Consider the following 17377-nt stretch of genomic DNA (forward strand, 5'->3'; position numbering starts at 1 on the left):
GCAGAGCGGCAGAGTACATTTGCATATCAGGAGCGTCTGGTGAAGGGTCGGTAAATACTCTGTTTATCTCTTTGTCATTTCAACCATTCTATCTAAATAGTGGCTCTTCAATAGCGTTATGGCCTAAGTATTTATTACGCAGCAGACTGGTGTTATGGTGAAAGGCATTTTACACATGTAAATACATTTTTATGTATCACATCGGACAGTATTTAGACAATGGGAAGGCTGTGAAGACAAGTCTTTAGCTGTAAAAACAGACAAATTCTGGTAAAAGAACAAAGAAATTGAATTTATAACACCAATATCTACAGGTACATGTTTTAAATAGCAAACAAATTAAGGTAGATATTGTTGTTAAAAAAGATACAACTAGAATGTTATGTTATGACGACTGTGAAATGACACATATTAACTTGTGATTTGTTGTGATTGGATTGTCATTATAACACAAAAATCGCTTTATTATTTATTACCTTGTATGAGTTTTTCCTCCAGGGCTTTTGACAAACTCTGACATTGGGATGCAGCTGTAGATTCTGGTTCAGATGATCTGACAAAAGAAAATATCCATTTAAAACAAAAGAACAAAATCAACACTTTTTTGGTATGGGCTTTACGCAACATCCTCTTCATATCTAACAGCAGTGCAACAAAAAGTTATGCAATGTCCGACACGCTCAGGTGAAGATACATAAGCTACAGGATATTGACAAACTGTACATCAATGACACTGCTTTGATGGCCGTTGTGTTTTTTCAAAGTGCTGAGTAAAGGTAAAACATAAAGCAAATATCAAAGACCTTTAAGCGTTCTGACCCAAAGAGGACAGTGTAAAATCTTTTTACAAGATGTACACTTGTACGAAAAACAAACACAGCAATATAAGTGTCAAAAGTAAAAAAAATAAATTTCATTTTTAAATATGTACATTTTGCTTTCAACAAAACATTGTGTAAATAGATCTTTAAATCAAACACTAAGCTAATTCCATTTTGATTGGTTTAAAACAATTAAAGCAGAAAAAATAAGACGGAAAACGTGCATTCTTGGAATAAAAACTGCGCTTGTAACCAATTGAAAAACAAATTTAAATCGTAAACTGAGCTAATTCGGTAATCAGTATACAATTTGTGTACTTCGTAAATAACAAAAGCAGCAATTGTAATGTTAGAAGTAAATAAATAAGACTACAGTAAATACATGCATAGAAAGCTTTGCTATGTTCTAGATGTGAACATACTAATTTAAGTTGCACACCAAGCTAATTCAGTTTTGGATTGTTTTATATAATTAATGCAGAATAGTCTGGGGCACGTTAAATGTGCATTCTCTGCATGAAAATTGCGCTTGTAACTAATGTAAATAACAAATCTAAATCCTATACTATAAGCTAATTTGGTTTTAAAGAACACAGGTTTCAGTATATACTGTTAAGTTGTATACTTCTACGAAAACAAAAGCAGGAATAGTAGCGTCAAAAGCAAATTCATATATACTAAATTCATATAAACATACATTGCTTTCCTGGTAGTAGTAGTTGTAGTAGCTGCACCCAAATTGCACCTTGGGCTTATAATAAAGACTACTACTACCACAACTATATTGTAAATGTGAAAATGCAACCAAAATTTGACTTAAATACAAATTGTACATCAAGCTAATTCAGTTTTGAATTGCATCAAATAATTAACATAGAATGGATTAGGGCACGTTAAACATGCGCTCTCTGAACAAAAATTGCGTTTGTAACCAATTTATATTTGCATTCCACTAAAGATGAACAAACTAAACTAGCAGCTGATTATTAAACATTGTAACACCATTTTGGATTTAGAAAACATATCTCTGCAAAGATATCATTACGGCGTGTAATCATTGCCTGCAATGTACACTGATAAACATTTCGCACATATTAAAAAATCGTCCTTAATTGTAACATGGGAGAAAGCCACTGACAAACACTGTAAAATGAGCCATGGAAGGCATCTTTACCCAAGTTGTGGTGTGGTCTCTGAACAATGGTGCTTTACAGGGGATGGCAGCCTTTGTTTCAGTTCTTCATTGACTTTAGGATTAGCTGGAAATATATAGAAGGGATATGATTAATTTCACTGTGAAAAAAAAAGAAGAAATGCTTCTCATCACAGGCTCAGTAGCGTGCTCTTTTTCCATTAGACTTAGAAAGGTTAGTATTAATTATAGCCTGTCAATATGATTTCAGAGTGCTTGGTGGAAAGCAATCTTTAATAACCTCTGGAGTACAGGTGGCAAAACAAGGCAGGTGGCTTTAATTTGCCATGTGAAATTATGATTTAAGACTTTGTCTTTATCTTTTCCACTGTGTACCAGTGCTTTACCTCGCAGTTTATGGAGGACTAATCAACGTGGGCAATCAGCAAAGTGTAATCCCACCATGCAATCGTTTTAATGCTTTTAGCTATCAGAAAAGTAAACAGCCATTTAATACAGCTCAAGCCATATCAGATCCTAGTCAGGAACCGCCAATTAAAGCATCATCTACTCAGGTGTAATTAAATAATGGTGGATAATTTAGTTCCGTGAACGGAAGCTATTCATAAGCAAGCAACAAACAGACAAGAGGCAATTAGGAGGAACGCTGACATTCAGTTGGTAAAACCTGTTGCTTGCTGATAGTCATGGAGCCGTGGTGAAGAGCTACCCTCTAGTGGTGGAGCTACTGAGACCATAAGATCTTCAAGATATGGGTTTCAGAGAACCCAGGCTTAGAAATGCTGCTAACGTTTAAAATTCAAGAGTTCTATGAACTGTAGCTGCTTGTGGTGCCACATTTACAATCTAAATGAATGCAGAACATCTTCAAGAAACAGTCAGACATAACGCAATGAGAACAGAACTTTCCCTTAATGTTATTGTATGGTTGCTATTTGGTTATTTATTGGGGAAGCAAATGGTATGTTCTATTAGTTTAAGAAAACCTTAATAGTTCTTGAAAGTTTGTAAAGAACTGAGAAACTGTGACTCCTGGTCAGGCTTCCCACACTTTTTGACAATTTCTATGACATTTCCAGTCGTCATTTGAGATTAGCTGATAAGGATTTTTTGAAATAATTCGATTTAGACCGATTCGCTAATGAATCATTCAGAAGGACTGTGAACCGGTTTGACCAATTCATTGAAAAGAATCGACCCATAAATCAGTGTTACACTGTACACAAGCTCTACACGAGAACAATAACTAGCAAATTAAATATTTTTGAGTTTAACTAAAAAAAATTATACTCACTATAGACATTTTAAATACTCTTCTAGGCCTGGAAGACAATTATGAAAATTCCCAAATATTGATATTTCCAGGTTTTCCGTAACCTTTTAGACTAATGCATTACCATAACTTTTCCATGAGTAGTTTGTGATAATTAGGATTTTTTTTATTATTATTATTTTATAGAGACTGCACTCACAAACAGCAATTTCTAGCCAATGAGCAGAGTATAGTTAGAAAGATTTATTTTCACTACAAATTTCTACAATGTTTTTATTTTTTTGACTTAAATATTCCCAGACATGTCCAGGATTTCCATGACCATGAAAAGCCTGAATCTTGGCATAGAGAGCTCTTAGAAATGCTGGAACAAAACAGTGTGTGTACATTTTCACTTTTCTGCACTGAACTGCTCACATTATAAAATATTTTATATGTAAATGAGAAAGCAACTTTAGGACCTATTTTTTTGGAAAAGGACACAAAAGGTATTCAAAACAGAATATAAAGGACTAAGGCAGTGCTTCTCAACTGGTTGCTCGTGACCCAAAAATGGGTTTCAGGTCTGTGGGGGGGAACAATACAAAATGAAAAAAATAACATGCAACTAACCATTTTAATCCATAGATAAGATAGAAAACTATATGTAAATAGGCTTATCAACTTCTAAAAGGAGCAGAAAGGCGTCAAAGGCTATGCGTCCAATCAAGCTTTATGGAACTTTTGGCGCAAATTCATCTGTCATTTGGTAGAAGCTAGCCAAATTAGGTAGATGCCAACGTGGACCAAAACCATGAGCAAAACTATGCGATGTTAAATGAAATATGGCTCAGAATACATTACATTAAATACAGGCTCACTCAAAATGTGTTTTTTGATGACTACAATGTGTTTTGTGCATCAAAACCATCAAAATTCAAGAGCCATTTACAAACCAAACATGCAATTTGCATATCATTGGGCCTATGTAGTTAATAGAAATATTAATACATTTCCATATTTGTTTTTTTAGAGCATCTTTGTTTACTTTTGCAAGACAAATAATTTTGATACTGTGTTGGGTCGCAACTTGATGTCCAAGGTAAAATTTGGATCCTGAAGCAAAACCAGTTGAGAACCACAGGTCTAGGGAAGACGACAGACAGCATGGGAGAAAGTTGCAGCAGAATGATATAGAGGTAAGAAGAAATAATAAAAAAAGTGTGAGAAAAAGAAAGCACGAGAGCGAGTGCTCTTGGGAGATGGTGCGCTAGGCGGGTGGGGGTGACGCCTGGGGCAGATGCCAGTGGAACGTTATCCCCACACTGTAAGCCAGCACACACACCTCACACACTGCTCACACGCTATTCAGCTCATCACAGTGAGGCGTGAACGGGCAACTGGCTTTTTGTGCCAAACACCACAGGGTTCCATTAATCTCAGTGATAGACTCGGAGCGGGAGCTGGCCACGCATACTGCACTTTCACAGAGAAAGAGAGGAGGACCAGGATGAAGAAAGACTTTTAAGATAGTAGGTACGGCTAAGACGACTGGTAATCCTTTAACACTAACAAGAGAAAGCAGCTTTGGAAGAGACAGAAAAGAAATAAAAAACAACGCAAAGCACACAAATCTGACCTTTAGATGTTCGCGTAATTTTCGGCAAGACACATTAAACAGTTCTGCGAAAAAAGAAAAAAAAAGGAGCGCTTTCCCAAATAAATTTGGGACACATTCATTAACTGACACCATCTCCTGAGATAATCGGCCCCAAGAAGCTTAATGAAACTGATACTATCCAATAATCCAATAATGAAAAACAGAGTAGCACTCGTTGGGGTTTAATGAAAGTTTGAATTGTGCTGAGTGAAATGGGAGGCCTGTTTCTTTTTGGCAGGCGCTCCAGATGGTGAACTAGCGTCGCATCTACATTTTCTACATAATCGGCAGGAGTTTCATGATAGATTAATGAGCTATTAGCCTTGATGCTCGCAGAGCACTGCTGAAACTATATTCACAGCTGGGCTTGTAGAGTACATGGTATAATAAAGCCAATAACCAGTCATTGCGCATAAACAGTGGCAAATTGGCTTACAATGAATGTGAATAGTGACTGGTGCTAGCATGCTGCCTAACATCTCTTTTTGTGTTCAACAGAAAAAAATAAAGTCATATAGGTTTGGAACAACATAAGGGTGACTAAATAATGACAGAATTTTAGTTATTGGGTCAACTATCTCTTTAAAGGAATATTCCAGGTTCAATAAACTCTATCAACAGCATTTGTGGCATAATGTTGATTACCACAAAAATGAATTTTGACTCCTTTTCTTTAAAAAGAAGCAAAAATCTGGGTTACAGTGCAACATGATCACACGGGAAGTGAATGGGGCTAATTTTTGGAGGGTTTAAAAGGCAGAAATGTGAAGTTTATAATTTTATAAAAGCACTCATGAATTCTTCTGTTAAAATGCACGTATTATTTGAGCTGAAAAGTTGTTTGAATTTAGGGTTTGTTGACATTAAAATTGGCTAAAACTTCACACAGTAAAAAAGTTAAGTGATTTTATCACTCTAAAATCATGTAATCACACATATTGTTTATGTTTTGTGGCTATACTTTTGAAAAAGCGTGAATTTTAATGATTAAAATTGGCCCCCATTCACTTCCATTGTAAGTGCCACATTGTAACCCAGATTTTGCTAAGGAGGGACGAGTTGAAATAAATGTTTCTGGTAATCAACATTATGTCACAAATGCTGTCGACTGAGCTTAACTTCCTTTAAGTAACTTAGGGTTAGTTATGTAGAAAATAATAATTAAACTTAAAGATAAAACATTTATAAATTTATATATATATATATATATATATATATAAATATGTGTGTGTGTGTGTATATATTAAATATTAAAAAGGTAAATACAGTTGAAATCCAATGTGAAAATGTGAAAGTCTGTGGAAAACGTCTTTGTGACCATTTGACGATGGCAACTGTAGTCTTTGCTGATTTTGATATAAAAATGTATCTCAGGAAGGTGGTTATTAAACTTGCTAGAAATGTCCATAAGATATGAAAGAGGATGGTTTTCATTTCCTTCAGATAATGAAAATTCTTTCACAGGGATAAAACATGAGTAAATAAAGAAACATTAATGGGTTATAAACCGGCATCAAATATAAAAGAGAGCTCAAGTCTAACAAAACAGCATTTGGCACTTAAAACCCCTTTATCCTTCCTTCAAACTTTTCTCATTTCAATTTGTCCTTTGCTGTCGCTCAACGATCTTCATTTTCCCGTCTTGTAGACTTTAGGTTAATTGCCTCGGTGGGCTACTTATTATTCATGTACAATTATTGCAGTGTAATGTCTTTAAATCCTTTTAAATGACCATTCATGCGTCGCATTCATTGAAAATGCCTTTGATGTCTGTCAGAGCTGGAATTCTTCAAAAAGAAATGTCTAAGCCCAATTTCAATCATTCGATGAGGGGGGGTTTGGCGTTTGCCTCCATTATAAACTAAATTCCATTATTTTTTAAGCTGCATTTAATGCATTTTCTCAGCAAAAAAGTTTCCAGATACTTCCGCCTGTCATTTGTATTCCAGCTGACTTTATTAATATTAATAACAGTGTTATCCTGATTAAACAGGCTTCATGCAAAATCCCTGTGAATCTACGAGCTCAGGATCCTCGACTTACAAATTCTTTTTGAATTTTGATACGGACATTAACGTGGAGAGTCTTAACGCAGGTTTAATTGAACATCATGCTTGTGCCTCGAAACCAAACAGCAGAAAAGAACTGATTTGATATGGATAAACAGGCTCCTTAATATGGGAGGTGCACACAAGCGCCTACTATGTAATTTGATTGTCATGGGCTGTCGTGAAGCTTTGAATGGTCTTGACATTTCTTTGATCAAAAGATTTTATTTACTCGCTGACATATATTAACAACAGAAACTGTAACAGTCAGTTACATGCACTGTACGTTGATTAATTCGCACTGGTGGGCTGTTATTTGGTTTCCATTTTCCAATTGTTCATGTCGGTTAGTCAAAATTGTTGCAGCAAAACTAAAATGTATGACAACTGGATGAATGTGAATGGGGTAAAATATTAATTTCTTAAAAAGCCAAGAAAAATATCACATATACAGTTGAAGTCAGACGTTTACATACACCTTAGCCAAATACATTTAAACTCAGTTTTTCAGAATTCCTGACATTTAATCATAGAAAACTTTCCCTGACTTAGGTCAGTTAGGATCACCACTTTATTTTAAGTATGTGAAATGTCAGAGTAATAGTAGAGAGAATAATTTCTTTCAGCTTTTATTTCTTTCATCACATTCCCAGTGGGTCAGAAGTTTACATACAATTTGTTAGTATTTGGCAGCATTGTCTTTAAATTGTTTAACTTGGGTCAAACGTTTCGGGTAGCCTTCCACAAGATTCTCACAATAAGTTGCTAGAATTTTGGCCCATTCCTCCAGACAGAACTGGTGTAACTGAGTCAGGTTTGTAGGCCTCCTTGCTTGCACACATTTTTCAGTTCTGCACACAGACTGAGATCAGGGCTTTGTGATGGCCACTTTAATACCTTGACCATTTTGCCACAACTTTAGAGGTATGCTTGGGGCCATTGTCCATTTGGAGGACCCATTTGCAACTGAGCTTTAACTTCATGGCTGATGCCTTGAGATGTTGCTTCAATATATCCACATAATTTTGCTTCCTCATGATGCCATCTATTTTGTGAAGTGCACCAGTCCCTCCTTCAGCAAAGTACCCCCACAACATGATGCTGCCACCCCCATGCTTCACGGTTGGGATGGTGTTCTTCAGCTTGCAAGCCTCACCCTTTTTCCTCCAAACATAACGATGGTCATTATGGCCAAAAAGTTCCATTTTTGTTTCATCAGACCAGAGGAAATTTCTCCAAAAAGTAAGATTTTTGTCCCCATGTGCACTTGCAAACTGTAGTCTGGCTTTTTTATATTTTATTTTTTATAGTGGTTTTGGAGCAGTGGCTTCTTCCTTGCTGAGCAGCCTTTCAGGTTATGTCGATATAGGACTTGTTTTACTGTGGATATAGATACTTGTCTACCTGTTTCCTCTAGCATCTTCACAAGGTCATTTGCTGTTGTTCTGGGATTGATTTGCACTTTTCGCTCTAAACTACGTTCATCTCTAGGAGACAGAATGCGTCTCCTTCCTGAGCGGTATGATGGCTGCGTGGTCCCATGGTATTTATACTTGCGTACTATTGATTGTACAGACGAACATGGTACCTTCAGGCATTTGGAAATTGCTCCCAATGATGAACCATCATTTTTTTCTCTCTCTCTGAGGTCTTGGCTGATTTCTTTAGGTTTTCCCATGATGTCAAGCAAAAAGGCACTGAGTTTGAAGGTAGGCCTTAAAATACATCCACAGGTACACCTCCAATTTCTGGAATTTTACAAGCTGCTTAAAAGACACAGTTAACTTAGTGTATGTACATTTTTGACCCACTGGAATTGTGAGATAGTCAATTAAAAGTGAAACAAACTGTCTGTAAACAATTGCTGGAAACATTGCTTGTGTCATGCACAAAGCAGATGTCCTAAATGACTTGCCAAAACCATAGTTTGCTAATAAGAAATTGGTTGAATTGGAAAAAATGAGTTTTAATGACTTCAACCTAAGTGTATGTAAACTTCTGACTTCAACTGTATATAAATATATATATATATATATATATATATATATATATACACACACATACATACATACTGGTGGCCAAAAGTTTGTAATAATGTATAGATTTTTGTTTTGGAAGGAAATTGGTACTTCACCAAAGTGGCATTCAACTGATCATAAAGTATAATCAGGACATTACTCATGTAAAAAACAGCACCATCACTATTTGAAAAAAGTTATTTTTGATCAAATCTAGACAGGCCCCATTTCCAGCAGCCATCACTCCAACACCTTATCCTTGAGTAATCATGCTAAATTGCTAACTTGGTACTAGAAAATCACTTGCATTTATATCAAACACAGTTGAAAGTTATTTGGATGTGGAAGGCCAGATGTACAACTAAACAAGAGGATAAGTACATCAGAGTCTCTAGTTTGAGAAATAGATGCCTCACATGTCCTGAGCTGACAGCTTCATTGAATTCTACCTGCTCAACACCAGTTTCATGTACAACAGTGAAGACAAGACTCAGGGGTGCAGGCCTTATGGGAAGAATTGCAAAGAAAAAAAACACTTTTGAAACAGAAAAACAAAAAGAAAAGGTTCGAGTGGGCAAAGAAACACTGACATTGGACAACAGATAATTGGAAAAGTGTGTTATGGATCTTAACCCCATTGAGCTTTTGTGGGATCAGCTAGACTGTAAGGTGTGTGAGAAGTGCCCGACAAGACAGTCACATCTATGGCAAGTGTTACAGGAAGCGTGGGGTGAAATTTCACCTGAGTATCTGGACAAACTGACAGCTAGAATGTCAAGGATCTGCAAAGCTGTTATTGCTGCACATGGAGGATTTTTTTATTAGAACTCTTTGAAGATTTGAAAATGTTTTCAAATTGTAATAGTAGTTTTTCACATTATTAATGTCCTGACTATACATTGTGATCAGTTGAATGCCACTTTGGTGAATAAAAGTACCAATTTCTTTCCATAAGAGCAAAATCTGTATATTATTCCAAACTGTGTGTGTGTGTGTGTGTGTGTGTGTGTGTATAAACACATATAAATGCAACATTAAAATAATCCATACAACTCCAGTGGTTTAATCCATGTCTTCTGAAGTGATATGATAAGGTGTGGGTGAGAAACAGATAAATATTTAAGTCCTTTTTTTACAATAAATTCTCCTCCCTGCCCAGTAACAAAAACAAAAGGAAAAGAATGTAAAAGTGAAAGTGGAGATTTATAGTAAAAAAGGACTTGATGAGAGAATTTTCATTTTTAGGTGAACTATCCTATTACCTAACACATATTGATTGGGCCAAAGAGATGATTAACCAGTCCTGATACATGATAACAGATAAATACATTAGGCAAAAGAAAAAAAAGCTTGTGTTGGATCTTCAGCAAACAAACCACTCAGATGAGCCATAAAACGAGATTTTGTCCAACTTGAAAAGGTCAGCTGTTCAGTTACATTACACAATTACTTTTAGCAACAAAACCACGGAATTTGAGATGCATCTCTAATCAGCGATTAATGAAAAAATGTTAGGACTTTGTCAAGACATACTGAATTCACAGGGGATATCTGTATAATGGTTTTTTGAAAAAATCTATTTCACTTTGGCTGTTAAAAGATTAACTAATCAGCATGAAAAATCATCCAGGCCTGTCAATGTCACTCTATTGTGAAGATCTCCAACTATGCAGCATAATTCCTGGCATTACATGAAAATTCTCCAGCTAGGCCTTATGTTTCTTAGATGGAGACGTCTAGCAGGGAGAGTGAGATCTGTGAAGCAGGACTGCGTAAAGCTCATTCTCAGGGCAGGCGCAGTGATAATTGAATTGAGCCCGGGGAAATGAGCATGCGGTAGCATCTCAGATCTCCCTGATGGTTCCATCTTTGGTGGCGTCTATCAGGCCGTGATTCCCTGATCCTCCTGCATTAACAGTGGAGGAGAAATGACTCTCCAAATCTTCTAGGATGAGTGCCTCAATTTCGACAGATCCAGCTAATTTGGGTGCAGGAGAACTGTGAGCTGTGAGTGAAGAAACTGCTCCCCCACCCCACAAAACTACCTGTAAGCATGCCTGCTTTTGAATAAAAAATAAAATAAAATGCAAGCCTACTGCCTCCCAAGATGTTAAGAATAAACCCTGAATAGTTTTGTGTATTTGATATTGTCAATTAACAATTATGATTGTGATCATCCAAGGAATTATTTGATTCAGGATAACATAGATTCAACTTTCCATCAACATTTCATGCAACACAAATAATATCGGCAATGACTGCATAATCTACTTTAAATAAATTGCAATTCAAACCACCAAGACTTTTGCTGAAAAAATAAAATAGATAAGCCTTTATTATCAACATTGCATAGATAATCTAATCAATCATCAATCTCAACTCCTGTGCTTATTCTGAAATATATACAGCTCTAATCTGATTTTGCTTTGACAATATCAGACACTGCCTTCTTTGCCATTTATAATGAGAAAATCATGCAGAATAGTTTTCTTTGTTGTGCACATAAACATGTTTTTCATCCTTTTTATCAATACTTTGTTTTGCAACATACAAAAATGTAGTACTCTAAAATTATATTATTATATATAAAATATAAAGAGAAGACTGAGCCAGTCAACCATTTAGTCCACATAATGCTGATTTTGTATTAAGTTGTCTGCTGTTGTACTACCACCAAAAGCCTTTTTGACATATTTTTTATTCCTCATTTAATATAACTTAGTCGAGGAGGACTCATCAATACACAATTACATGATTCCAAGCATATATAACAAAGGTGCTCTACCAAAACTTCTCTTTAGTCTATGTACTTGGTTTTTATTATGTACAAAATACTTAAAAATGATTTGTTCCATTACACCTGCAGCAAAGGCTTGTACATATACATGAAATAACAGCTTGATTTGCTAGCAAAGGTCACAGTTAGTCCTCAAAAATAAATGTAAAAAGTCTGTATTTGCAAGCACTTAAACAGCACATTTATATCAATATTGTGATTCAATGTTAAGAGTGAATATTGCAGCGATTGGATAATTCATCTGCTGAAAGTAACCTCAAAATTGGTTGTGTAAATATGGACTAAGCTGAGATTTGCATTGGCTAACATTTGGGAGGGAGAAGTTATTTAAGCATGAGCTTAATGCAGTCTTAACACAAGGAAAGGAAGGTTTCACTTTTAAACACTGTTACACTGTAACAGTTCTATGCCACAGTAAAAAATTAAAATGTCTTAATTCATAAAGAAATCATTTTTGTTAAAGAGTAATTCCAAGAAGGACATCCATTTACATCCAAAACATGCACTTAACACAAAACATCTGCCATTAAGTGTTCTGCAAACCTACATACTGTATATTAGTTCAAACATACTAATAGGCCAAAACTTATTGTATTAAAAATATTTCCAGTCAGGGAGTTCAACTCCGTTTTAACATTCCTAATGTGTGTGTGTGTGTGTGTGTGTGTGTGTGTGTGTGTGTGTGTGTGTGTGTGTGTGTGTGTGTTTTTCATGTTTGACAAGATTGGTCAAGCATAACACATCCACCCCGTCACACAAAATTGTGTTTATTTTTATTTTTCCACATTTTAACAAAAGTTAAATAAATGACTCTTGAATACTAATGATAAAAGGCCATAACACTGAAACAGGGAGAGCAGCTACTTTTTTGGTTTGAAAATGTTCCACCCTGTCACTTTTCTGTCACTTTCTTCCCCCAACATATCAATGTTTACGAATTTAATTTTAGATAATAAATTAATAAATTAAATTGTACTAAGGCATTCCTTGTCTGATAGAATGCTAAAAATCATAAAAAATGTACAACAAAAAAAACCTTTCCAAAATAGAAAAAATAAAATAACTCCTTTAAAATATGAACGTTTGAAATGTCCTAAATGTTTTTATGCACTTTCCTGCAGAGGCGTTCTAAGAATTTTTATAGTAGCAGCATGATAAAAATAATGATTTTATTAGTGACCACCTTTGCTCTTGCACTGATCAAAAACAAAAAAAAAACTTCAACCGCATTCCTTTTGACATACGAGGCTAAAAGGATTTTAGCTCGGGCACAGAAACCTAAAGAAAACAAAGCCTTATTGTGGCAGGTGAGATTGTGAAATTAGTGCAAGGTGGCGTCACAAGTCGTGAGACGGTTATTACTCATAGAAGAGACGCCAAACAGGAGAGGAGAATAGAGTCAACTCAAGGTCAGCCATCTTATGAAAAGCATTCCGGCCAAGTGTTGCGCTTTCTCGTCTCTGTGCCATTTCTACCGTAAGCTGTGCAAGTTTCGACTTATTATCTAGAGCCACAGTACAATAAAATCAAATGTGAGGATATCCTGCTGATGTTGGCCCTAAATTTTGTATGTTTGCTGCCATCTCTTCTGGATGGATTGCTTTTGTAGCTTTCATAATTATTTGTCACATTAGATACAAGCGTCTTCCAAATGAATACATGTAAAAATATAAATCTATTCATCAATTATTTCTTCTCTGTTCTTTCCCTTTTTGCATTACAATATCTACATGTAGTCCATATTTGCAGTTATTTTCAGTATTATTGTTAGTTAACGAAATGGTTTGCATTTAACGTCTTTATCTATGCAATAAGGTGTGCATTGTGGCTCAAAGAGATGCTAGATTTTATTTCTTCTAGCAGATTTGTTTGTAAAACTGCCACAGTCACAACTTATGATAGTAAGGCCGTTTCTGAGCATATGGGGGCCCTAAGAGAAATCCTACTTGGAGGCCCACCGCAATCCCCCATCCACCCCCCACCCTCCGGATCATTACATTTTCCCTTCTCTCTTGGGCCACAATGGGGCCCCCTATACCTGTCTGACTGAGCCATAACAGATGCCTGAGTCTTACTCGCAGCTTTTAATATACAAGGGAAAAAAACATCCTACTTAATGGGACCCCTGGTGACTCGGGGGGCCCTAAGCGGCCATTTATTTCACTTATAGCTAGCAATGGCCCTGTATGATAGAGTAATATATCAGTTGGGCCAAATAATCTGACGATATCTGGCCATTCTCAGATTATCAGCATTGGCCGATAACAGTGCTGATTGGCCAAATTAACATAAATGGTCATTCCCCTTATGTCAGTTCCAAAATCTACAGACAGCTTTGCCAATGGATATTGCACATTTTTTTTTATACTGATTCTGAGTAAATACTGTTTTAAATAAGTGTTTTTTTAAGTACTAATGTGTACCTTATCTTATTTGCTGTAATTAAGTTCTATATCAGCTCATTATTATATAATTTGGACATTGGACACCCTGCTCTCTAGATATCAGTATAGGTGATTAAAAAAAATTCACATCGGATGACCGTCAGTTACTATACTTACTGTCACTAGAAGAAAACAATAGTAACTTGGTTTTAGCCACCACAGTCATCAAAAAAGGAAATACACACAAAAAAATATGTTTCTTACACTGTTTGAAGGAGAGCTCATATTAACTTAATATTCTTTAACAGTAGAAACAATATCGTAATAACTATGCTATTTTGGTGGAATGTTATCCATGGTAAATTTTTAAAGGAAGAGTAGAGAAATGAGAGTAAACTCTTAGGAGTCATCTTTCAAAAGTATTTCTATGAGATCCCTAAACATTCATCAAATGAAACACTTTTCGAAAGCAACATTTAAAGGGCTACAAAATCCGTTCTGATTGCTGTGCATGTCCCCTCAGCGCCCGGCGCTAAAACACACACATAGCTAGTGGTGCGAGGATCCTCGACAAACACATCTTCCTTTGTTCAGGAAATCCTTTCTCCAACACAAACTGCAAAGCTGAACTTTGGGCAATGCACAAGCGTCAAATCCAAACAAGAGCTTTTCTCTTTTTTCCCTCATCCTTTAAGGATGAGCGATGCTTGTGCTTTCGACCTGCCCTTCAAACAGACCGTCTTTAAACAGTGGGGGACTGAAGTGAGACAACACTCCAGGGTTCTTTTTTTAAACTGGAGAATTTTGGGGAACAACAAAGTTCATATAATTGTGTGATATTCGGATATCGCAGGCACTTGGGCGACGGTGGTGCCGCTTTGGGCCACATGCAGAGAGGCTTGTGGGAGGTATTGTGTGTGCAGGGTGATGTACATCACTGCAAATATTTACAGAACAGCTGATGTACTTTTCTAGAATACATGCTCACGTACATGCGCTTACACTGAATCTGTGGTAATGATCTATGAGCAAGTTATTAAGAACTTAGAATTAGAGGACTATGCAACACTAAACCTAGAAACATGCTCTATGTAAATACGCAAACACACGCAACTGCACTGCAAGCGTGTAGAGTCCCATTGTACATAGTTAAATATCCCATGAAAACAAAAGTTTTGTGGCTTTTGGTCCATATCTGTTAGTTTTGAGGCTGTCTATATGCTTGTGTACTCTTAAATGTTGGCAAAATTCACATTTAGCAAATAAACACATTTAACATTTACAGTCTTTCTCTTCTGGGAAAACGGACCAAAAATATTGATAACTCATGCTGCACTACACAGATTTGTGGCCAATCAAACGCTCTCTAGAATGAGAATGTCCCCTCCCCCAAATACCACCTACAACATATTAGTAAGCAGTAAATCTTGGCTTATAAATGTGACATTACTAAAGCCTATTGTCTATAAACAAAAAGACGAGGCCTTCAATATGTTCCACCCAAACTTCCTGTTTCAACAAGATCTAACTTGCTCAGCAACATTTTCCTGAAAGAGAAAACTAAGCAACAGACAATTCACGGCCATTCCAGCGACCCATGCATTTGCAACATGATCATACAGGAAGTTGGCATGTTGTTTACGAGAGTTCTGGTACCCAAGAATCAGCCACATTATGCTGACTCACTGACAAGCGCCATCTACTATCAAACATTTTTGCATCACCTCCAGTGTTTACCTTCCCCTGTGGCGCAACCGGAATCACGTTACATCAGCAGCGTTAGAGACCCGGGTTCTGTTGAAGCCAGGAAGTAATCATGTTCACATAATCAGTGACGAGCAGGGCTGTCACGATTATGAAATTCGGCTGATGATTAATTGTCAAACAAATAATTGCGATTATGAAGATTAGCTGTCTGTTTTAGGGCTATTATGATTAATTGCCTCTTATAGGGCTTTCACAATTAACTGTCATATAAACTGTCATATTTCTTAAGATGTACAGTATGTGTGCTTCATACGCCTTAAGAAGTCATTTTTACATAACTTCAAATATATAAACAATATAATGAAAAAGGTAGTATGATGTCCTTCAAAAACTTGTGAATGACATGAAAAATAATGTTTTATATATCAGAATATTTCTAAATACTTAACAAATACTTACTCTTCTTGGTCAACTTTAGTTTTGGTCAGTTTTAAATGTTTTACACTGTTGATTTTGGAACTCATATAAAAAGTATGTGTATATATTTTATAAAAAATATAAAATATATATTTGTCTATTTACGTAAATTATATACCATCATATTATATTATGCAATAGTAAAATATTTCTGTCCTAATTTCTTCACATTCACATATTATTTAATGCTCTTTAATTAGAGCCACAAGCCCAAACCCAAACCTTTGAGATCCCGTTTTATCATTTACAAAATGATGATGACTTTATAGATATTACAGTTTCATTTTCTGTTAAAGCATGATTTTCTGTAAAGTTACTTTGAAACGATGTGAAAAGAGCTATAAAAATAAAAATTACTTAACATGACATTTTATCACAGCACATTTGCCATTACATGATCCTTATGTTAAAGTGAAACCAAAGTGCTTTGTGTTCACAATCAAAGTTTATATTTGTTAATTTATATTTTCGCAGGAGTAGGCTGATGGTGCACGCATCAGAGCACTTGATAAGCGTTTCACACGAGGGGGGCTTGGGTAGCTCAGCGAGTATTGATGCGGACTACCACCCCTGGAGTCGCGCGTTCGAATACAGGGCGTGCTGAGTGACTCCAGCCAGGTCTCCTAAGCAACCAAACTGACCTGGTTGCTAGGGAGGGTAGAGTCACATGGGGTAACCTCCTCATGGTCGCTATAATGTGGTTCTCGCTCTCGGTTGGGTGCGTAGCGAGTTGTTCATGGAAGCCGCGGAGAATAGCGTGGGCCTCCACGCGCTCTACGACACCACGGTAACGCGCTCAACAAGCCACGTGATAAGATGCGCAGAATGACGATCTCAGACGCGGAGGCAACTGAGATTCGTCCTCTGCCACCCGGATTGAAGCGAGTCACAACGCCACCATGAGGACTTCGAGCACATTGGGAATTTGGCATTCCAAATTGGGGAGAAAACGGGAGGAAAAAAGAAAAGTGAGAAGTGCTTCACATGCTCTTCCGGACACAGTGCAACTCAGTGACGCTTGGAGTTCAACTGAATGACACACAAAGGTGCCATTGATGGC

The 17377-nt window shown here is 36.4% G+C and overlaps 1 protein-coding gene across 1 annotated transcript in view; it reads right to left on the reverse strand.

The window, feature by feature from the left end:
• Positions 1 to 17377, reverse strand: part of LOC127410852 (mirror-image polydactyly gene 1 protein homolog) — a 116471-nt gene that overhangs the window by 81261 nt on the left and 17833 nt on the right. Inside the window, exons 3-4 of the mRNA XM_051646062.1 lie at positions 1996 to 2080; positions 477 to 553 (exon numbers count right to left, since the gene is read on the reverse strand). Of these exons, the coding sequence (XP_051502022.1) occupies positions 477 to 553; positions 1996 to 2080 (162 nt within the window). The remainder of the gene's footprint in view (positions 1 to 476; positions 554 to 1995; positions 2081 to 17377) is intronic.

The sequence above is a fragment of the Myxocyprinus asiaticus genome, chromosome 20, assembly GCF_019703515.2.
Source record: "Myxocyprinus asiaticus isolate MX2 ecotype Aquarium Trade chromosome 20, UBuf_Myxa_2, whole genome shotgun sequence".
In the NCBI taxonomy this organism is placed as follows: Eukaryota; Metazoa; Chordata; class Actinopteri; order Cypriniformes; family Catostomidae; genus Myxocyprinus; species Myxocyprinus asiaticus.